Below are 24,536 nucleotides of genomic sequence, written 5' to 3'. Positions count from 1 at the left end.
AGCCCCCAGGAAATGCCAGGCCACTTACCACCCCGGTGAAAGGTGGGTTGGGGCACCTTAACCCCAGCCCCTACAACCGGGTGGGTTACCTGCTACTAGGGCCCAGAGGGCAGACCCCAGGGGAGAGAGTGGGGCTAGAGATTCAGACCTGATTGAGAGAGTACCCTCAACTGGTCAATGCTGGGGCCAGGGCCAGGACAGTCAAAAGGGCCAGGGGCCCACTGCAAGGGATGCCCAGAGCTAAGAGGGCCTGGGGTTTCTGACTGGCCTTGGAGGTGAGGCCTGGGCCTGTGTGGCCAAAGGTCCCAAGGGGACCACACCCAAGAGGGGAAAATAGTTTCAAGGAGCTAGATAGCCTGAATGAAGGTGGGGTAGGCTGCCTGAATCGAGGGATCTTGAAGGGGTCCTGACAGGAGGATTCCAGTGGCCCAGTGTGGGGCTAGTAAGAGTAACAGCTGGATGCCATCTGCAAGGCATAGACTGCGGTGTAGGGGAGGTACAGAGCCGCAGATAGCGCCCCCTGGCATTGGGCCAGGAAAATTGGCAGCCTCCTGCCTAATTAAGATAATTAATTAACAACAAGGCATGGCAGGTGGGAAGGCGGGCAGTTGGCCCAGAAACAGGTGGGCGGGCCAAAGGAAAATCGGCCCTGATTAGACACCCGTTACACATGGGCTGGGGCCTGGACATAGGTGGAATGCCTACACATGCAATTAGTGCACATGAATAAATTGCTCCAGAGTTTTTTGCTCTCCAGTTGCACTGTTTGAATGTGCACCTGGAAGCAATTAGTTCTAGAGCAGTCAACTCTGAAGTATATTCAAATGCAGCATGTGGAGCCTAGTTGCAGCAGCCCCAGCTGGCAGGCGGCTCCAGGGGTCAGACTGCCAGCCCAGAGCTGCTCTGACCAGGCTCAATGTGCTGTGCAGGGGCTGGCTGGCTGGGGCACAAGGGTGCTTCAGTGTAGGGGATAGCCAGCAGGTAGTCCCCACAATGAGGCACCATCGTGCCCTAGCCAGCCAGGTCAGCATCTACACATATGCTGTTGTGCACAAAAACTCTGCAGCACAGCAGTACTTGTATTTACAAGTACTACCCTGCTGCAGAGTTTATTAGTTTCCTGCACTCTAAGAGAGGTGCATGTATAGACACTGAGATGTTTACTGCAGAGTTAATAAGTCAGTTCTACAGGAAATGTCTCATGTAGTACACCCATCTACACTCAAGCTACCCTCTAGAAAAGACAGTTTAAAGGTGTGATGAAACTCAAAGTAAATGATTAGTAATCTTAACAGCAATTAACAAACTATGTACTTTTGGGTTATCTGGCCCATAAGCCTGTAGGCTTAGAAATAAATGTTAATCTCTTGTCTATGCTCTGGGGGTCATATTAAGAGGGCAGAACTACAAAATATGCTATTGACAGAAAATTATCAGGTAAGGAATTTTTTATTCCACAAGCTATTGTTTCCTACAATTTTATGTTGCCTAAGAACTAGCAAATAGAAAAATATAGGGAAAAAGAAACAAACTAAAGCTTTTTATTTTTTTTAATTTCTTGTTAGTAAATACATATGCTTTCACAATACCGAATTTAATCCATCTGGCCATGAATAGTTAAGGTGTCCAAAGATCTTGTCACTTCAAATTAAAAGAAACAAAGAGCATGATTTTTTTTTTTCCTGGTTTGGTATGTCCAAAATAGATCTTTAGAACTGGACATGCCTCCAGATTATACCATTGTTTTGAAGCAGGATGTTTTTTCAGCAAAATGTTGTGGATTTGGACAGGATGATGGAGGGATTTATTTTTGTGAAGCATGCAAAGTGGAAATTCACTTTTGGTAAGACAAAAGTCTTAGAACTATATTGGAATTATGGGGCATGCGTTGTGGTTCCTTCAAAGACACAGCTTGACAGAGTCCATGATTCTAGCTCAGTTAGGTAACCTAGGTAGACATCCTTTTCTAGCTGGGGGCAGGAATGACCCACCCCAGGTCAGAGGCAGGTGGTGGCTGAGTTTTAGTTCTCATCCACCAACTACCAAGTCTTCCTATGGCAGCTTCAGGAGAGCATGCACAGTTGGCACTTGTCCCCATGGCAGCATGGGGAGAGAGCCTGCAGCTGAAACCCCCACTACTGAAGCCCCATGTCCGCTAGCCAGTTGCAATGTTTCAGTGACCCAGACCTGGCCCCTGCTCTAGTTGAGATTATGATTAATAAGAGGGTATAGATAAACAGATAAAATGGTGCAACCCTTGCTACAGTTCAAAGCAAAAGGAGGTGCTTGTACATGTGACAAAAATAGCCCATTTTTGCAGTTTAATTGCATCACATTGTACACGACGTGGGGTATTTTTTATGACTTAAATGAGTTTATGTTGCAAACTAAACCATATCCATACGTAGTTTACTTTGTAACATAGATATTTATAAAGTTGCAGCCTTTTGAAAGCTCCCCCAACACCCCCCTCTGCTGCAGAAGAGGCAGGCTGAAGGCAGAAGTGGTGGGGGGCTGGTCCTTTTTTTTTCCCCCCCCAATGGAGCCTGCCTGCATCTCCCACAGGCTGGGGTTGAGCTGCTGATGAGCTGAGCAACCCTTGAGCTGCGGGGGACCCCGGTCCTTCCCTTCACTGTGGCAGTACCCCCTGGGGCCATCGAGGCAAGCTGCTAGTATGCCAGATGCTGCCCAGCTCAGGCTCGGGGAAAAGTTGGATTGGACTGAATGCTGTCTTCAAGCTAGGGAAGTACCTGCTCACTAGCCACCCACCTGGGCAGTCCTGGGACATGCAGCCACCACAGAGGGAAGGACTAGGACCCCCCGCAGCTCGGGGCCTGCCAGTAGCTCACCCCCTGGCCACGGGAGAGGCAGGCAAGCTCCACAAAAAGGATCAGGCCCCTTGCTGGTGTTTTCTTTTCCCAGCAGAGCCTACCCACATGACCTGCCAGTGGGCTGCATACTGCCTGAGCTGTGAGGGGCCCCAGTCCTTCCCTCTGCAGTGGTGGTGCCCCCCAGGGCTGCCTGGGCAGGGTGCTAGTGGGCAGGTGCTGCCCCATCTCAGAGGCAACACCTGCCAGATCCAACTCTTCCCCTGAAGAATTGGATCTGGCAGGGTACTGCTTCCAAGTTGGGGCAGCATCCCTCTGCTAGCATCCCACCTGGGTGGCCCCAGAGGTCACTGCCACTGCAGAGGGAAGGACCACGGCCCCCGCAGCTCAGAGTCCACTCAGCCCACCAGCAGCTTGCCCACAGTGTGGGAGATGTGGACAGGCTCTGCGAAAAATAAAAAATAATAATTGAAAAAAAAAAAGGATAGAACCCCTTTCCATAACAGCGATGGAAGCCCATAAATCATCACAATTAAAATCCCACCTAAACGTTTCAATTTAGGTGACTAAACCCCCTGATCAGGCTTTTCTCCACTGAAGTCTGCCTCCACAGGATGAGTTGTCCCACCACACTGGTCTCACTCTGAGTACTGTGCTCTGTGTAGGTTAATTGACTATGCTCTGTAAATTGTACCTCATGTATAAAACACTGTCATGGCACAGGGTCCCTGGGGATAGCCATGATGCCAAAAGGGCTCTGTGATCATGTCAATTCTGCTCCTGCAGGCACTTTCTTTTCTTTCCTGCCATGTCTTGTTAGTATAAATAACAAATAGGGAGGCTGCCCATGAGTTTCTGCATGGTGACAGTCCTGTTGGACCCTACTAAACCCTGCGGGATCTTGGACCCTGTGAGGAGAGAGAAGAGCCTCAGAGAAGTAAATTGGTCCCACTTGAATTGCAAAGAACTCCACAGGGCTCATTCTTCACCTGGTGTTTCAGGAGGGGAGGAGTAGTCAGCCGGACTCCAGGATAAAAGGAGACCTGGGGCAGGCAAAAAAGGGCACCAGAAACTGGAAGTGGCTGACTCAGGCACAGAGACAGCAAGAATAGCTGAAGGCACTGAGAAAGCAATGGGTTTAAGAGAAGCAGCTCTGTGGAGGGAGCTGCTAGGGGAGAGAACCCTGAAGGAAATGCCCAGAGAGAAACTGAAACTGCCGCGGGGCAGTTAGAAGGTACCATAAAGACCCTAATAGCAGGGCTGAAGAAAAAGGGTACCATAAAGTTGGGAATATAAGGGCAGGAGAAGTGTCAGTTTCTTTTCGTCCTCCTTTTCATTGGAGTGAGAGGGAAGTCATCCCAGACAGATAATGTGTTTGCAACTATCGGGACAATAGGCCAGTAAAAGAACTGGCTAGGATTAATGGCAGATCTGTGCAAGGCTCCAAGCTGGGTGAAGTACAAACAGGCCCATTGGGGCTATTGATTGACCAAACCTAGAGACCCACAGACCATTTGTACTGCTCAGAGGCAGGTTGCCGATTCTACTGAATTAACACCTGGTGGAACAGGTGAGAGTGTAGGGGTTGGTGGAGCCCTCACTACATTAAGACAGATTTCAAGAGCGAAAGCGTCAAAGGCCACATGCCCCAGCATTCTATTTTCTCCCATAACAACAAGTCATGGCAGATGAGATTGTGGACACGTGGGACAGTCCAGCAAGACGTCGCGGTGGACTTCGGCCTGCCTAGCCAAGGTGCTAAAACTGTCTTGGTGCAGAAGACAGAATAAGAAAGAGGAGGAAAAAAAGAGAAAACCACTCAGACAAGGCAAGGAGCACCAGAGATTGACAAAAAAACACAGAATGATAGAGACAAGCCTCTACCCCAGATAGAGGCAGGGTTTTGGGGTGAATGCCCACCACTGGACAGACCCCTTGCTGGATCTCACCGTAAGCTAGTGCCTCATGGAACACTCCAAGCCTTATGGGCTAGATTCATGGCTCCAAAACCTCCCCTTTAGTACACCCCATACCTCTCAGGTGGTATATAAATATGGTCTCACTGATAAGGTTTCATTTGGGCCCCTGTAACTGCACCCTTCTGGTGCCAAGCTCTGCGGGCCCTGCAACTGCACCCTCTCTGGTGCTGGGTCTCTAACACGGCAATGTGTGCCCCAATGAGGCCTCCTCCTCCCCTATTAGCCTCTTTCCAGTCTACCAGTATAAAGGACAACAGAAAAACAAGCCCCTAGGCTACAACTTGACAATAATAATGGGGGCCACACTCCAGCCCTTTATGAAGGTAAACTTCTCTCTTATTATTGTGTGCCTCTTGGCCCCAGGTATCTTATGAGCTCCATTAATCTTGCAGGCAGCAGATCAGGCCATTGGATGTCCTTAAGTGGTTCTTCCCTGCAAAAGCTCCTTCCCTTGGTGACTGCCAGGGAACTAACTCCTGCCAGCCCCTGCCCTGGGGCTTATGTGCGCACAGAGCTCTGCCTCCTTCCAGTCAGCTGACTGGGTACAGGTGCCAACTAATTCCCTAATTAGCCTGCTGCAACCTGCAGCTGTGGAGCTCTGCCTCAGCTCACAGGGCTCTCTAGCCCAGCTGTTTCTGTTCTTAAAGAAACAGCCTTAGTGCCCTGCAACAAATACCATTTTGGTTTACCCAGGTCTGTGGGAGGTTAGTTCTACTATGCCACAGGTGAAGTACTGTAGTCAGAGACAGGTGTCTAAGTCACCATGTTACAATGTTCCTATTCACAGAGATTTTAAATTGCTCTTTGCTGCATTAAATTGTAATAAAAAACAAAAGTTAGTGAAGAGAAGGGTTAGGAACAAAGCAACCTGTCACTAACTGCAGGTGACAGGGTATTTTTAAAGGATGATGCTTAGCTTTCAAATCTAGATTTCCTATTCATGCAGGAGAGCATGAATCAGTTGATATTCAAGGAGTATTGTAAAGACCTCCATGAACCCTCTTCCAGACAGGGAAAAAGGCAGGGATTATTTAGGTTATGCTTAACAGATTTTTATATTAAGATCTTACTCAAATGATTTGTTATTGATGTTAAGAATGGGCATTACTTTTACATGTTTTTATATGGATCCAGAGTTAATCGCGAGAGTCCTATGCTTATAAAAAGTAAATAAACCAATAGGCTCAACCTGCCAAAATGTGATTGGAGGCAGAGAAAATACAGAGAACTTCTTATTTCCAAGTTTTAGCCTCTTTACTTTATATATTAGCTGCAATATTAAATATAAAACCATGCACTTACTTTGTGTTGCTTTGCAATTGTGTCAATCAAAAACTGAGTTCTCACATTGTCAACATTTGGAACCAAAATAGATGCATATTCTGGGACACTGTCTGTTGGATAAACATATTCTTGAACTCTTTTACTCCAGTGTTCCCAGTCACCTAAAAAGCAACAAAAGGGAAAAAGTTTTGCCTCATACTTTCCTGTATGAACCTAGTACTTTCACTAGTTCAAATACTGTTTTCCCCTTTGCTGTGAGCCCCAGGACAGCTCAGCCACAGGTGACTCACAGCAGAAGCTGTTAATTTGGAAGTCAGACAGTCAGATTTGGAGAGAAGTCCTTCCTTTCTCTGCTTCCTAGCACAAAGAAAAAGGAAGGTGGTAGGGGAGGGGGAGGAGGAAGTGGGGGGGTCACACTTATTCCACTTTCATATTATAAAGAAAAAGGAACTGGAGAACTATATCAACTCTTTCTTAGTGTATCCTGAATTCTGATGGAAAAAGGAGTCACTTTTAAGCAGCTAAATTTTGACACTTCCTCCTATATTGTTAGGATGACAGAATGCCACTGGGGTTGGATAGTCACTTAGTTGTTCGAGCTTTTCTGTTTGTTGCAAATCCTCAGATAGATGGTTATACAATCTTATAGAATGATTTCTGGAAAAAACTTATATTTTCAGGCAATAGAAAATCTATTTCAGAAAATAGATGCAGCTATGGCATATACAGATGAGTAAAGCAACCAAGAACCATAATTTTTTTGTGAAAGTGACCATTTTATTGAAACTATAAAAATATTGTGGAAATGGCTATATGCATTCGTTTTAATAGATTTCATAGACATTAGGGCTGGAAGGGACCTCACAAGATCATTGGGTCCAACCCCTTGCCCAAGGGACAGGAAGTCAGTTGGGGTCAAATGATCCCAGCAAGATTGGCATCTAAGAATTTCTTAAACATGTCCATCATAGGTGCTTGCGTCACCTCTGGGGGGGAGTCTATTCCAGGCTCTGGGGACTCGGACAGTAAAGAAGTTTCTTCTTATGTCCAGCCTAAAATGGTATTCCAGGAGTTTGTAATGGTTACACTGTGTCCTCCCTTGGGTGCCCTGGTGAACAGATGTTCTCCCAGTTCCTGATGTACACCCCTTTATATACTTATAGGCTGCCACCAAGTCCCCTCCCTGTGCCTTAGCTTCTCCAGGCTGTAGAGTCCCATTACTCTCAGCCTCTCCTAAGGCCTGCTCTCTTGTCCTCTAATATGCATGTGGCTCTTCTCTGGACTCTCTTAAGCTTCACCACACATCCTTTCTGAAGTGCAGAGCCCAGAACTGGATGCATTCTAGCTGCAGCCTCACCAAAGCTGAGTAAAGTGGGAGGATGACTTATTGGGTCTGGCTTGAGATGCATCAGTAGATGCAAACCAGGGTTTTGTTTGCATTATCAGCTGCGGCATCACATTGGTGGCTCATGTTCATCTCATGGTCAATCGTGACTCCCAAGTCTCTTTTGGTTGTGGTGCTAGTGAGTGTAGCACTGCTGAGCCTATAAGTATGGTGTGGATTCCACCCCCCACCCCCCGAGGTGGAGCACCTTGCATTTCTCTGTGTTAAATGCCATCAAGTTTAGATCTGCCCACCTTGCAAGCCTATCCAGGCCTCCAGTGCAGGGGTTGTCAACTGTGGGTACACATACCCCCAGGGATACTTGGAAAGGCCCTAGGAGGTACGCATGGGCAGGTGGGAATGGAGTGCTGCCGCCCACCACCCTGCACTGCCACCTTCCAGAATCAGTGTTGGGGGTGGCGAGGGCAGCAGTGCCCCTCTGTGGGCTGCACAGGATCTGCCTGGACAGCTGGATGCAGGAGGGAGGGAGGGAACTTGCATGCGGTGGCTGCCGCCACCATCCACCACCCCGCGCTGCCACTGCATCACATCCAGCTGCCAAGGGTACATTTATTTTAAAAGGTTGAAAACCCCTGCTCTAGTGGACCACGCTTCATCATAATTTGGTGTCATTAGTGAACTTAGCCAGTCCACTTCTGATACCTGAATCCAGATAATTTATAAATACATTAAAGAGTACTGATCCAAGTACTGTCCTGGGGGACATCATTGGTCACCATGTGCCATGCAGATATGGTTCCATTGTTTATTACTCTCTGGGTCCAACCACAGAGACAGTTCCCCAGCCATCAGACCATAAGGTTGTCGAGGCCTCAGTTCCCCAGTTGTTTTTTTTCTAATGTAGATATATAATATCGACTTCTTCTCCTTTGTCCAGGTAATGCGTCACCTGATCATAGAAGGAAATAAGGTTGGTCAGGCAAGATCTACCTGCAATGAAGCCATGTTGGCAACATCTCTCAGAATGTTGCCTTCCATTAGCCTGTTGTTAATGGTTTCTTTGACGATTTTTTCCAAAATCTTACCAGGGATTGAGGTCAAACTGATTGGCCTATAGTTCCCTGGGTCTTTCTTCCTCCCTTTCTTGAAGATAGGCACCACATTGGCCCTCTTCCGATCTCCATGAACCTCTCGAGTGCCACAAGTTCTCAAATATCCTCAGCATTGGCTGCGCTATGATGTCAGCCAGTTTCTTTAGCACTCTTTGGTACATTCCATCCAGGCCAACTGATTTGTACCTCTCAAGGTGTTGCCTCACAAGATCTTCACCAATGATGGGCATATGTTTGCCCATACCCTGGCAATCCTGCATCTTGTTAGGCAGGGTGATCCCCTTAGGCTGGCAGAAGACTGACTGTAACAGGCATCGCTTCCGAGCCAAGTTGCGGCCCGCTCACCTGTTCCTGCGGCAACCGCCCGCCTTCTCGCCTGCCACGTCTTGATGTTAATTAATTAATTAGCGGGAGGCTGCCCATTATAATGCCCCGATGCCGGGGGGGGCGCTCTGCGGCTCCAACCTCCCCTAATACCGCAGCCCAAGCCTCGCAGATGTAAGTGCTGTCATCTCTCTTCTGCCCCCTTTCGGAGACTCGCTATGCTGCCCCCTTTTTGGGGCTCCCTATGCCCACACTTGGGCTCAATCGCCCCTCCCTGGGGCCGGGGTCTATGCCCCTATAAACTGCGCCCTCACTGGCGTCTGGCTGTGCCCCGCTTGGGCTTACAAAATGGCCCCTGTCCTGGGAGCTCGCCCCGCCCACGCTGGGGCTTCAGAAATGCCCCTCCCTAGGGCTGGGTCTATACACCCCGTATGCTGCGCCCTCCTGGGCGCCGGGGTCCCCGCACACTGCTGCAGGTCCCTATAAGTCCTATGCCCCCACTTGGGCTCAATCGCCCCTCTCTGGGGCTGGGGTCTATGTACCCCGCACGCAATCCGGGGTCTCGGTCCCCTGTCTGCAACCCACCGGTTGCGCCCGCGACCCACTGGCCGCGCTCCTCGCCACCAGTAGCTCACGCACTGGCGTGCAAGCTGCGCCTTCCCTGGTGCTATTCAAATAATGCGCCCTCTTGGCGCTAGGGCACCCCACACTCTCTGGGGTCCCTGTGATTGAGGCCTCCTCCAACCCAACCAGCCTCACCCAAGTCTCCGGGTGTACTAACAGAGCCAAACAAACACAAGCCTCCTGGCTGTAACACAAACATAAAGCCCCCTGGCTAAACCTTGAGTGCCCAATCCTCTCAGGGCTATCATGAGCTGTACTTGCCCCTCAGACTTCTCCCCATAGCTTGGCTGAGTGAGCTCCTGCCTCTCCAGCTGCTGGCAGAGAACTGCCAGCCTGGCCTCAGCCCTGGGCTTTTATAAGGGCCAGGCCCTGCCCCCTTCTGGCCAGCTGACTCCCATTAGTTGCCCCAGCAACCTGCAGCTGTCCCCCTTATGTTCGGCCAGGTCTCTCTCCCAGGCAGTTTTCACTCCTTAGGAGCCAGGCACTGATGTGCCCTGTGACACTGACACAAAGTAATCATTAAGAAGATGAGCTTTTTCCAGGGTGTCAGTTGTCCCCATTTGGTTTAGCAAGGGTCCAATGTTGCTCTTGTTTTTCTTCTGATTACCTACGTATCTGAAGAAGGACTTTTTATTGTCCTTGATTTCTGTAGCCAGTTTGAGTTTGTCTTAGCTTTCCCAGTTTGCTCCCTACAGGTGAGGCCCAGTGCTGAATACTCCTCCTTGGTGATGTTACCTGACTTCCATCCTTTACAGGCTTCTCTTTGAAGATACAGGAGGTCCATGAGTTCTCTATTTAGCCAAGGCGGTCGCCCAAGCCTTTTGCTACCTTTCCTACAGGCTGGGATGGACTTCCCTTTGTGCTTTAAGGATTGTGTCCTTAAGGAGCAACCACTCATCATACACTCTGCTCTCTGTCAGATAATGGCCTCTGAGGGCCCTAGCAACCAGCCTCCTGAATTTGTGGAAGTTGGCTTTCCTGAAGTGGAGAATTTCTGCATTTCTGGTTGATTTGCCAGCTTTGTGATGGATAGAGAAAGTGATCAACTCATGATCACTGTCTACCAGCTTCTCTTTGATTTTCAGGTCACTCACTAGATCACCCCCTTTGGCCAGTACCAGATCCAGCAATGCCTTGCCTCTTGTTGGTCAGTAGACTTCTTGAGACAAGTAAAGTTTGTCAGTGCAAGTGGGGAAGCTTCACAACCAATCAGGTTTGCCAGAATACTCTTCCCATGAGATGTCAGGGTAGTTGAAGTCACCCATGGCAACTACACAATGAGAGCGTGCCGCTTCTGCCAGTTCCCTAGTGAATTCGTAGTCAAGATCTTCCTCTGAGTTAGAAGGTCTGTAATAGACTCCTACTGTTATATCCCCTTCACCACCTTTCCCAAACAAATACTATCTAGTCCAAACCATGTTGTTGGAGCTTATCAAATAAAATAATAATAATAATAATAATAATAATAATAATATATTATTAAGAGAAAACTGAGACAGTTTATAGCAAGAAAAAATAATCATGAAGAAATACTTTAAAGTTGAAAATAAAGTACCAAATAAAAGTAAAATTAATTTAAAGTTGAAAAAACATCCATGAAAATTCTCTAATTTATAGACTGTTCAAGGGCACTCAACAGAAAGAGGTCATGAGAAAAAAATTAAAAACAAAAGGGATAAAAACTCTTACTAATAATATTAAACCCTCCCCTAAAATCCCATTAGTGCTTAAATCATTTTTCTAGAGGTATCATCCAAAGTATAATATTCAGATCCCATAAAACTAGTGCATTGCTAGGTTACTGGCAAGAAGGAAAAGGGTAACCAGGAAACAAGATAGTATAGAAATGCAGCCCATTTTTTTTTTTTATTTGTAAGCTACATATTTATTTAGAAAAATAACCAAATATCAAAAAAGAATTCCAGTGTGTTTTCTCTTACCATAATCAGTAACATAAAACTCATACATTGTTTGATTGGTTTCTACAGGGATTTCTGGCAAATCTAATTTGTTATCATGAGCTCTAATGAAGGCTTCAAGTTTATCCCTGCTATCCAGTTCCAGAAGGGCACCTAAACTCCACATCAGCCCGAAGCTGAACAATTTATGAAGATGGAATACAGTTGAAATACCGCCTTCTTCCTTTGAGGGAATCAAACCCTCCAAAAGATGAATAGACTGAAAATAATAATAAAAAGAGCATTAAGAAAACACTATACCATTTTTTACCTTCAAATATATCCAAACATAAAACACAGATTCTGAAAAGCAATCTAAGTTGATAAACACAAGGAAAAATAGCAAAAAATAAGTAAAGCCACAGTAAAACTACCAACATTTTTTGTGCTTATATGAGTTTGGAACCCAACTCTCATTTTCCAAAGTAATTTGGGCATTTAGAACCCCTTCTTATTAGAAATCAATGGTCCAAATATTTAAAGATATTTAAGTGCATAAAAAATACTTACCTGCTGGGATTTTCCAATTTACCAGGTACCTAATACCTATCAGAAACAATGAAAAGGTAAGGGCCAGATTGTATGTGAACTTTAAGTGCCCTAAATTGGACTTAAATGGAATGTAGCCAATTAATTCACTAAAATAAATCTCTTTATTCCTACTAGACATTTAAGCCTATATAATCACTTGGTCAAGGAATAAGTGTCTTGCCTCAGAACACCAAGTATGTTCTATGCAGGTAGATCCACCTCTCTCAAATGCCACGTACAGGAATTATATTTGTGCCAGGAGAAAAGCCTTTCAAATGCTTTCTTGAAGAAGAAAAATGGCTCTTCTGCAAGAAATGTCTACCTCTTCCAATCAGGCAGATCACTCTCTCATTTCTGGAACTAACTGGATTGGCTGTACAATTCTCTTGAATGTTGAGGACACCCAGTATTCTGCAGTCCTCTGCTTTCCCTCCCTTTCTCTAAGGTGGAGCGAGGAAGAATACTGGCTCTGACCGCCCACCCCGGGGGGAGCTGTCAGGGTCCCCTATAAGGACCTTGCCCTTGTCTCAACAATCAACTGATTAGCAGGAAAAGGGGGACTAGAGTCTTAAGGGGGTTTCTACCACGGTAGAAGAGCCCCAACCTGGTGCACTCCTCTAGTTATACCCAGAACAGTGCAGTGGTGGGAAGGCAGATGTGCCTGGGGCTGGAGCATTCCTGGAGCCCTGGTAGGGTTCCAAGAAGAATATCACCCCCCTACCTCCCTGCCTATCTTGGCATTCAGTTGATTGGCCAAATGGGGGGGCAGGGGGCATTGTCCTGCAGCAGGAACCCTCCTGGAGTTCTGTGAGGGTTTCCACCATGGCAGAAGAGCCCCTGCCAAGTGCATCCCTTCAGTTTCACTTGGAGGTATGCTGGGGAGTAGGGACAGCTGTGCTGCAGATGCAAGACTCCTTGTGCTAGGGCAGCTTTGTAGCCATGGGAGAATTCTCCCTCACCAGGAGGGTTCCTGAAACAGAAGAATATCCCTCCTACCCCTGGCTGTCTATTCAACCAGCTGATTGGTGGGATGGGTAAGCAGCTATGCTGCTGCTGCAAGGCTTCTGGAGTTGGACAGACTTGTAGCTTTAGGAGATGTGCCCCCCCTATCCCTACATGCCTCCTGTTCCACCAATAGGCAGGAAAATGGCAGGAAACAGTTCTGCAGCAGATGCAAGACTCCTCTCATTAGCAAGCCTTGCTGCTGCAGCAGAATCCCCCTGCCTCCCCCTACACTGCTCTGCATTGGCCCAGAGGAGTGCAATAAATGGGAACTATTTTCCTGCAGGGGAAACTGGGAGGCTTCCCACCACAAAAAAATGCTTCCCTGGGCTCTGTGACAGTGGTTGCTTTTCAGCAGCTGCCAACTACCAACTGACTGCCTTCCTACTTCCCAGGGAGGGAAGACTGTCAATTAATGGGGTTGACCCAGTAAGCACCCCCCTCCCCCATCATGAAGAAGGGAACCAAAACCAAAAAAAACCCTAAATTCCTGATTTCACAGAATAACAAGTAAAACTTTCTATCCACTATTTTCTCTCCCTTAAGGGATAAAATTTCTGAGGCTGCTCTTTGAATTAATATACAAAAATGTGGATTAGATATGACATGTGGGATGTTGGTAAAGAAAGCAAGCAGGAGAAATTAAATCTACTCTAGGCCTAAGGTAAGTAACAAAGAGATGAATATAGGAATAAAATAAAGGTGAAAAATAGGATAGAAAGAGTATATATTGATAGACAGGCACTGGCAGTTGAAATGGCTGCAATGGAGAGACATAGAAATACTTTATAAAATGATTAAACAACTAGCTGGAGATTTTAGTTACAGGAGGAAAGGTCCAATAAAAGATAAATAAGGAAAAGTCACTATTACTTTAAAGGAGAAAAGGAAGAGGAGGAGAACATTTTTCTAATAACCTTAACAGATCCCCACAAAAATAACATTTACATTTAATAATGGAGAAAAGATAGCAGAGCTTGATGTCTTCTATGAAAAGAATATGTTGGTCAAATTTAAAGTAGCCACTGAAAGACTGAAAAAATAATATACCTTTAGGGAAAAAAAATCAAATCACAGCAGAATGTCTTAAGATAAATGGATAGATTGACAAAAACCTGTTATACCCATTTTGTTTGGAAAGGGAGAATGGAATTTTCCATTTATCTCAAAAGAATGGAAAATGGGCTCATAAAAATGTACAAAATAAAGATGGAGATTTGAAGGACAACTGGAACAGAACTATGCTGATTTTAAATTTTCAAACATCTTAAATAGATTTAGTTTTGGTGTGATGTTGTAGACAATGGTCCAGGAAGTATGTGAGGCAAGAATTTCTGTGGATGATATCTTTTATTGGATCAAATGCATGGCTGGTATAGATTTAGACAAGCTTTTAAATGCAGGGAATTCTTCTTCAGGTCCCTTTGCCTTCTATCCCAACTATGCAGTTGGTCTAATAAAAATATTACCCACAAAACTCCTTGCTTAAGTAAATTTAGAGATTTCACTGAGAGCAGATATAGAGGAAAAGTTCAGTTTCACCCAAGCTGGAAACAGAAAAGGCTTTCTTGTATATCTTAGTACCAATTTCTGGCCATCTAGTTGTTGGGGTACATTTTTTTTAAATGCAGTTTTACTGTACACTGAACAGTATTCATAGAAATGATTGTTCTGTTTGCTGTTTCTACACACTTGGCTATAGAATTAATTCATACACGAATATAAACTAATTTGCATGGCAATATCTGCTTTACCTGCATAATATAGTTACATTCTAGAAGTTCCACTTTTGGATTAAGGTTTAACTTCATATATGTATATGTTGGTTCAAAGATTCTATCATATAAATTTTGTAAAACATCAGCTTCTTGTGAAGAGCGTTTCTTCAGCCATGCCTGTGGGGGGGAAAAAAAAACACATCTATACACACAGTACAACAAAATAAAACTAGTAGGTAATGCTCTTCAGTCTTAGTCTTACTTGTAATATTGGTCTCCAGCTGAGGGCAGAGGAACTGATGTAGACCATGCCCATCCGAGAAACTGTTGCAGGAGAGGCATTCTCAATGTTGTGAACCTCAAATAACAACTTACAGGTAGGAGCCATAGGAATTCTATCACCATTAGCCAGAGTTAGTGTCTTATTATCATCCAAAACAGAATTTAGATTTTCAATCCAAATTGCATCTACTGGACCATCTAGAATCAAAAATATATTCTCACCTGGAAAAAATTGAAAGAGAAAGAATTGGTATTTTACACCAAAATGGCTGTACAATACATTTAAAAGAAGATACTTTAAACACCTAAATCATCATATAAAAATGATTTATCTATAGTGAATCTTATGTTCCAACAGTACTGCCTTTACAGTACTCCACTGTAGCAGCTGTACACCTCATCATTGGCAGCTGGGGGCAACACGCACATCTTCTGAGCCCTGTTACCCCAAAGATTTATATATATAAATAGTTTACACCAGGAATTAGCAACATATGGCCCCCACATCCACAGAATCTAGTCTGCAGAGCTGGGAAGAAGCTGTGCCAGCACTGCAGCTGGAGTTCATACTGGGCTGCAGCAGGACAGGCTTTGCCCAAGCTGCAGCCAAGCAGCTGGGGGGAAAAGGTAGGGCTTTGCCCACACCATGACTGGGCAGTAGGGAGAAGCAGCAGCTACAGCAGTGGCCTGGGTTGGGAGCATAGGCCTACCATGAACTCTAGGAGGGTTGATCCAGCCTACTGCTCCAAAAGCTTGCCTAGTCCTGATTTACATCCTTTAGTAAAGTGGACTGCAATCCACATTGCTTGTGAGACCCTCTGAAATTAGAGCCACGGTATATAAAAAGTTGAGAGAGCAAAGTAGGGTATTGCCTACAGCATGCTACTTCCTCAGTACTATTACCCTGGTCTCTCATTTTTGCTCAGCTCCTAAAGCCATATAGAACTGGGCTCTGAATTAGAGGAAAAGGAAGAAAAGTGGCTTGCAAAAGCAATACAGTCAACATCAAAAGTTGGTTAATATAAAACACATCTTTCTCTTCTTTCTAGTATTGATTCCCAAGGGTTTCATTCTAAGGCTCCTGCCACGCATTATATATATTATGCAATTAACATGTTAATTGAACAATACATTTAGACTAGCCACATGTGCAAACTAATTAACATGCTATAAACATGTCTACCCATCTATAAAAGAGTCAAACAGCTATGAAGTTAGTACTTGAAAATACATAACAACTTTATAGCTGGTTTCTATCCAGCTTTAATTTGAACATTTAGTAGGGCCTAAGGGTGTTTATACATATGCTTTGGGATTGTGGGGGTGGGGGGGTGCTTTAATCTGAGTTGCTCTGAAAGCCACTCTAATTAAAGCACCTGGAGCATCATATGCATCAGCACCCCTACACTGAAAAATGGCAATGGGGGCACTTTAACTAAAGATCACCGAATGCATGAGTTATAAACTTACCAGGGGGGACCAGTGGGGAATGGGAGAGACCCTGTTCACCCGAGCACCTTCCGGAGTAACAAGGAATAAGGAATAACGGCCATAAGTTGTTTGAGAGTAGGTTCAGGCTGGACATTAGAAGACACTATTTCAAAGTCAGAGTGTCTAGGATCTGGAACCAACTTCCAAGGGAAGTGGTGCTGGCTCCTACCTTGGGGGTCTTTAACAGGAGGCTTGACAATTACCTAGATGGGGTCATATGAGCCCAGTATTCTCTCCTGCCCAGGGCAGGGGGTTGGACTTGAAGATCTATCTAGGTCCCTTCCGACCCTACATCTATGAATCTATAATGTGAGCCACTGAAAATTATTTTTGTTAAACACACTGCAGCCCTCTGGAAGTACAACTAGCAAGTTTTCACCCTGAGCAAAGCCTTGCTGAGCAGGACTAGGAAAGGGCTTTTGGCTAAATCCTGCTCTGGAGAGAGGAAGGGGGTGGCCAAGCACTGGAGAGCAGGAGTGGGAGGGGGAACTCAAAGTCCCCAGTTGCTGCTGGTGTTGACTGGTGTGCCTGGCCCCAGCTCTTCCTGCTGTTGCTACCATTCCATCTGCCTTTGCTGCTATAGCTAAGACATGGGGTGGCTGATGCTTAGACTCCTTCCTGGATTCCTGAGACAGATGTTCAACCAATCTAAGTATGGAATCCTGATAAATAAAAACACATTTTGCTAACGTTACTTCGTAATTTGCTATTCTCATCTGTTAAATGAATACAGAATAGCCCTTTTGGCTGAAGGAACCAGCTTCTTATGCCATTGGTGTTTCAGCTTATGTCTCTCAGGATGTAAACAAATGCTGCATTTCTCCTGGGAGAAAGTATTTTGTCTTGGGATCCTATAGACAGACATATCCATTGTCTTCCTGCTTGCTTTAATTTCTTTTAAAGGGTAACTTAGACTCATTTTTGCAATACTCACTTTATTCCTACACTTTCTGACTGATAAGTTAAAGCAATCTTTGCTGATAAGTCTTTTTTCCTATTCCTTGTAGGATTTCTACTCCAATATTGGTTTTGAGGTGGTTACTTATCCACATGTTTGGAGCCCTTTCATACAGTTTTTTTTCCTCTTGACAGGAATGAAAAATCCAAATAATTTTTGCATTTTTGACTTAAAAACATACAATATTTCTTCACAGCAAAGTCATTGAGTTTTTCAGTCCAGTCGAATTCACTACCTAGTCCAGGGGCGGGCAATCATTTTGGGTGGAGGGCCACTTACTGAGTTTTGGCAAGCCATTGAGGGTTGCATGAGAGGCAGCCAGGGGCAGATAACTATTAATTTACTAAATTTTTTAGGGGCCCTGCGGGCCGGATAGAATGGCCTGGCGGGCTGCATCCAGCCTGTGGGCCACATTTTGCCCAGCCCTGACCTAGTCCCTTCATTTCTCCAAGTTTCTTCCATTTAGTTTAAAATGAATCAACCCATATTCTCAAGATCATTTTCCACGGCTGGCTTTTCTATAATACTCTTACTTTAACAAAACAACATCTAAACTATCATTATCTCTTGATTCAATGACAATTTAGTAAAATAACCAAAACCTGTCATTTATCATAGCCATAAATATTTATACCTTGCCATTATTCATGGTATTGTTCACCAATCTATATCTAGGAAGTTAAGTAAAATATTTCTGCAATATTATCAGAGAAATCTCTAACTTCACTTCCTGACTTCCTAGACTTAACTTCTAACTTAACATCTTAGGGAAGGATGGTAAACGAAGTGCTACTAGTGTAGTGCTAGGAGTCTGTTGTAGATCCTAAGGTCAGATTTTGACACAAACAGAAATTTCTGTAATATTATTAAAGAAATCTCTTTCTATGTTAAAATTTCTCCCTAGGATCTACAGCAGACTCCCAGAACTACACCAATAGAACTTCTTTTACCATCCTTCCCTTGAGAGATTTTGACACACGCTCATTCTGTTTAATTCATGTTATTTTTCACAGTCTAGTTTAATGAACTATGTTAACCCTACCTTTATATTTTTTCTAATTCTAACATATACTTAAGTTCCTGAGTTTTAGACATGATTGCTAGTTATAGGTATACCTAACATTAGCCAATTTCACATCACAAGTGATGTAAAAGTAGTCTCAGTTCATCCATTTCATTGCTGAGGCTGTTTGCATCAACACAAAATTTCAATGATTTTTTACTCATCACAACTAGTATCCTAGAAATACTTAATTCAGTCTTTCTGTTAGCTGTATAGTTTATCCAAAAAATGTTTTAATCAATATTAGTACTTTCTTCCTCCTTGCTTTCTGTTCTCCTGCCTTCAGTATTCCTTTATCAATCATTGCATCTTAATTTCCCTGACTTACCTCTTTGTATGTATTAAAAGCAGACAGAACATTTCTCCCATCCTTCTCCTCTTATTCTTTATTTCTCTCTTCATTTTTACTGATATGTGCAAAATGTCCAGAAGATTACCTAGTCTACTCTGGACCATCCTTACTTGAGATTTCTACAATTGAAGCTATCCTCAAGACTCAGTCTTGAAGATGTTGATGTCTGGGAGCTACTGCTTCTTTTGGGGACAAAGACAATACAGTATAGCATCATGAATCCGGCATGCTCAGGACCGAGCACCTGCCGGAAATGTGACAATTCCAGATTTTTAAAACCAGAGCAGTGGCAGGTCCCAGAGTGGCAGGAGGAGGGGGAGGATAGCAGTGGCCATTCTCTGAGCAGTGGCCACATGCAGAGCAGTGACATGGGGTGGTGGATGGCAGCAGCAGGCGCCGCATGCAAACTTCCCCCTCTGCTGCTCCAGGACCAGCCACTACTACTCCCCAATGGAGTGTAGTTTTAAAAAGTGCAGGATTTTCAATAATTCTGAATTTTTGATGTATAGATTTATGAGGTTATACTGTACAAGACCATGGAAAGATTACCCAGTCACCTGAACATCTTGGTCAGATGGTGATTTCACAAACATAGCTGAGGAGAAAACAAAATGAACTTCTTGGAGGCTATGGAGTTGGTAACCTTGGTCCGGAACAGGCAGCTGATACCAGTTTTCCGTGATGGGGAATTCCTCATGCACCTCAAAATTCCAGGGAATTTAATAAGTACAGGGTGCTAGAAGCCAGCGTGGCATGTAACAAGAGTCTTTCTTTGGTCCTTGTTTGGTTATGGTTCAGAGTCTGGAATTGCTATCTGTTATGGGAGGTTTAGAAAGTACAGAAGTGTAACAGGGAACCCTAACCCTGTCATCAGAAAGCAGACCTGCCCCTTGAAGGCCAGAACTTTCTGGGCATGGAGTGCTGGTAAGGAAAGGGTTAAATGCTGAACCTGGCCAGCTAGTCACCTGACCGGAAAAGGCAGGACTATAAAAACCCTGGGCAGAGCGGCAGTAAGGGGAACAGCACCCGAAGGGGAAGGAGTGCCTCCAAAAACTCCACAGAGAAGCTGGGTGAGTGGTCCAAGGGCAGGAACTACGAAGCTGTGGAAAGATGGCAGCTGCACCACAACAAGGACTGTAGCTAATGGTCAAGAGCTGAAGCACAAAGCCTGCAAATGTAAGCTGACCTGCTGCTTTGCTTGATGATATTGACTGGTGGCAGTTATTATTTTGTTTTTCTTTTTGATTATTGACTAAAACCAGTGGCTTGGGTGAGGTGATTAGGGGAAGGAGGAGGCCTCATAGGGGACCCACGGTAGTGTGGGGACCCCGGTGCCAGAGAGGGCGCAGCATTTGGGGTGCACTGACCCCGGTGCCAGAGAGGGCGCAGCATTTGGGGTGCACTGACCCCAGTGCCAGAGAGGGCGCAGCATTTGGGGTGCACCAGCCCCAGCACCAGAGAGGGTGCAGAGTGAGACAGGGCTGCAGAGAGCCTGAGCGCCAGAGAAGGTGCAGTGCGAGACAGGGCTGTGGAGAGCTTGAGCACCAGAGAGGGCACAGAGCGAGACAGGGCCACAGAGAGCCCGAGTGCCAGAGAGGGCGCAGAGCAAGACAGGGCTGAAGAGAGCCCGAGCACCAGAGAGGGCACAGAGCGAGACAGGGCTGCAGAGAACCTGAGTGCCAGAGAGGGCACAGAGGGAGACAGGGCCACAGAGAGCCCGAGTGCCAGAGAGGGCGCAGAGCAAGACAGCGCTGCAGAGAACCTGAGTGCCAGAAAGGGCACAGAGCAAGACAGGGCCACAGAGAGCCCGAGCGCCAGAGAGGGCACAGAGGTAGACAGGGCCGCAGAGAGCCCAAGCGCCAGAGAGGCACCGTGTGAGACAGGGCTGCAGACAACCCGAGCATCAGTAAAGGCGCAGTATGAGACAGGGCTGCGAAAAGCCTAAGTGCCAGTGAGGCACAGTGCGAGACAGGGCCGCGGAGAGCCCAAGCACTAGTAAGGCAGTGTGAGACAGGGCTGCAGAGAGCCCGAGTGCCAGTGAAGGCGCAGTGCGAGACAGGGCTGCGGAGAGCCCGAGGACTAGGGGGACAAATTGTAACAAGGCCTGACACCGGAAAAGGCTAGAGTCTCAGAGTCAAACCCCGTTTGGTGGGTTTTGTACAGGGAGGCCTAGCTAGAGAAATACAAGGGTCAGGCCCGTGTAGGCGAAAGACCCCAACATACAAAATACAATAGGCAGTCTCCCGCTTGCAAGAACATCAACAATAATTTCCATCAAGACATGGCAGGCGAGTAGAGGTTGGGACATAAGAGATCCAAAGCAGACTCCAAGGGCGCCCCACGTAAGCTGCAGATTAACAGGGAAGATGGCACTGGGGAGGGCGACCTGTAACAGGAAGCAACAGGCCACACAGAGGAAGACTTTCTCTTGTCCTCTGATTCGGGTGAGGTATGAGAATGTTCCTCTAGAAACAGAAAAACTCTTCCTGGTAGGGTAGTAGATGTACAGGGAATGAGTTCTTTTCTGTTGCCAGTCAATAGTGCCTTAAGGTGTGTACAGAAGTTGCTTTTCTGGTCATTTAAAGCACTTTACTGCCATGACTTAACACAAGTGCATGGTTTTGCAGCACTCTAAAAATGGGTACAGAGCTTTAAATTAACCCTTATTAAATGAGGTATTAAATCTGAAGCGCTGTATTTTACAGCGCTTTAGTAACCTATAGTGCTTCGAATAACTTCTGTACTCTGCACTTCTGTCATGTTTAAGAGTGCTGTAACTTTAGTGTTATAAAAAGTGCTCTAAACTATAGTGCTGTAAAATGTGCATGGAGCATTTCTGTACATACCATTAGATGACACTGTAGGGCAGTAGCTTTATGAAGGCTAAATGAGATAAGTCTGATGCTGACAAGAAATTCAAGCCACTGAAGTAACTCTTGGCACTGAAAACTGTAAATGTCAAAATTGAAACAGTGGTTAAAGACAGCCAGAGATTCAGTACCATCAGGTGTGATCTTGAGAGAGTTGCTACCAACCACAAAAGATATGGAGAAACATAAATTTAAGCCACTGTAAAGAGGAAAGGAGAGCTGACACCCAGGAAAGAACATCAGCTATTACAAAGTAATTATAATGTCTGTGTGCTCCTGCAGGGATGCAAGTTAGAAAAATCACTGTAAGGATGTTGCTACATGTTACCTTTCATATGTGTTAAGGACTTTTAAACACTCTGAGGTAGAAAGATAAACTAACTACCTTCTGCTTGTCTGAGAGATAATTCTCTTCAGGTAAGGATTATCTTCAACTGGTATTAGGAAGCTCAAGTTGCAGTCGCATCAGACTGCTCCATAGGGCTAATCTGTGTTGGGAGCAGCCCTCCAGCATCTCAGGAGGCACTGCTTCCAGGGGACATTTTATCCTGCTCTGAACGACAGCAGGGAGAGCTGGCAGCCAGGGAGTCCTAAACTTAAGCATCTCCTCTTTCCCTTCTGTGCTCTACAGGTTCCCTTCCCTCCTCTCCTGTTCCTATTATGCCCCCCTGCCCCCCACCTCTTCTGTCCCTTGAGGCTCACCCTCCCACTCCAGGCACCTTGGGGCTCATCCCTCTGCCCTCCTACCTTCTGGTCCCTTGGGGTTTGCTCCCTGCCCCCAGCCACCCCTAGTCCCTTACTGTTCACCCCTCCTACACCCAGTCCTTCAGGGCTTATCCCCTGTTCCTCAAGGGTCACCCACCCTCATGCCCCCTGGGGACCTCTCATCTGTCCCCACTCCTGCCTCCTGATTACCTGTGCTGCCAAGACTGTTCCAGCAGCAAGTGGGGAAGGGACAGGCAGGGAGGGTGAAACCCACCTGCCTGATACCAATACCACTCTCTGGACTCAGCCCAGCCCCTGGAGGCTGCCACAAGTGAGCAGAGAGCTGCAAAGGAGCCATGGGAAGGGTAGGTGAGTAGGTCTCTATCTAGATGGGAAGAAGGGGGAACTGATAAGGCCAGGGGGCTAGGTCCAGGTGGGGAGGGGGCCCAGGTCAGGCCAGGCAGGGGCTAATGAGGCCCTGATCCTGGAGCCTCTACTATCTTAGAGATCCAGCAAGCAAAGCTTCTAGCTCCTAGCCAGCCCTGTAGGAGCAGGTCAGTGCAGTGCACATTACCGAGGGTATTAACCCTTACTGTGTGACTGCTCACAGCTAGTGCTAACTTTAACACACCCTTCAGCATGTGCTGATTGTAATGTGTAACAACACCTTAAGTTTAACCCTGAAAGAAACAGTGTCAGTACACTTGTAGGAGCTGTAGATGTAACAGTTACATTATAACTGCTTATAGCCTTAGAATGTGATATTTGAGATATAATAGCTTATATTGGTCTCAATTGATACTGCTACAATTTTTATATCTGTCTGCACCCAAAAATATGAATAGCACAGGTGTCATTGTGACTGGAATCAGAATTGCAGTCACCAATGAAATCAATATGAGGGATAAATGAACAATTTTCATTAGTACCAAGGATCTCAGGATTGATGGTATGGTACAGTGGATGGTTGAGGGTAGAGATAATAACTGTAGTGGTATCAAATGATATTGATATAAACTGTTACAATGCACTTATTATATCTGCATGCTCTTGTAGTGATATAAATATAACCAACCATCAACACTAAATCTATTCTATTCAGGTTTACATTTACAGAGATTTAGCTTAACTCCATCACTACAGGACTATGAAAATGCAACTATTACATTGTATCAACTGATAAGCATTCCCAAGTAGTAGCTCTCCTTCCTAGAAATACCTCTTCTCAGAAGTTTCTGCCCAGATAAACCCAGGATAGAGGCTAATAACATGGATTTCTCAAGTGAAAATATCTTGAAGTAGGATTCTCATACTTGAATTCTTCCTGAAAATGACCAATAAATGGCATCTCTCTTACTAATGTGGCCTTTCCCAAGGAAAATAAGCGTCTTACATGCATTTAAATTAGTTTTTGTATCACAAGATGGACAGTTTTTGAATTTCACAGACTTCCAGTTAATAATAACAACTAGGGAAGTATCATAATACCATCAAAAGAATCAAAAGGAAAATAAGAGTTTTCTATATAGAAAAAGGAAACTCCACAAAAATATCTATTCTACCGATCGAACTCCACCTTCCAGTTCACAGGCAATAAAAAGGAACTGTCATTAGCTGAAGCTATCAAAATATTCATGATGCATGAATAAGGAAATAAGATTCCTTCCCTATATCAAAATATTTTACTGTTTAAATTAGAGAGAACTATGAAATTACTATGAACAGGACTTTTACAACAGCATATACTGGGTTATTTAAATACAAGTTACTAAAAGCATTTCAGACCATGGCAAAATATTATTTCAAAGCTACTAAAACTAATCCATATAAATCATGAATATGACTTTACAGCGGCAAAACATTTTTCATAGTCTCTGTACTGAACTGAACTGGAAAACTGAAATGATTAGACTATATGTAGATTTATATTTAGATAAGGTATTATCATGTTGAAGTAAGAAACAGGGAAACTACAGCCTTCTCTCAAGGAAGGTACTTTACCTTTATCATTAAACTTATATTTCTTCATATATTACAGGAAGCATTTTACTACATTTGCAAATTCAAGATGCTTTTTTTAAATACAGCATTCATGAGATCTATTGATCAT

At 45.0% G+C, this 24,536-nt stretch overlaps 1 protein-coding gene across 1 annotated transcript in view; it reads right to left on the bottom strand.

Moving 5' to 3' along the window:
• The window catches only part of DNAH8 (dynein axonemal heavy chain 8), a 343,175-nt gene that overhangs the window by 134,445 nt on the left and 184,194 nt on the right, over positions 1–24,536 (bottom strand). Inside the window, 4 exon segments of the mRNA XM_059716994.1 lie at positions 6,110–6,252; positions 11,437–11,674; positions 14,742–14,882; positions 14,968–15,209. Of these exon segments, the coding sequence (XP_059572977.1) occupies positions 6,110–6,252; positions 11,437–11,674; positions 14,742–14,882; positions 14,968–15,209 (764 nt within the window).

This window comes from Alligator mississippiensis, chromosome 1 (genome assembly GCF_030867095.1).
Source record: "Alligator mississippiensis isolate rAllMis1 chromosome 1, rAllMis1, whole genome shotgun sequence".
Classification (NCBI taxonomy): Eukaryota; Metazoa; Chordata; order Crocodylia; family Alligatoridae; genus Alligator; species Alligator mississippiensis.
The sequence above is the reverse complement of the archived record's forward strand: the minus strand, read 5'-3'. Positions and strand labels throughout refer to the sequence as shown.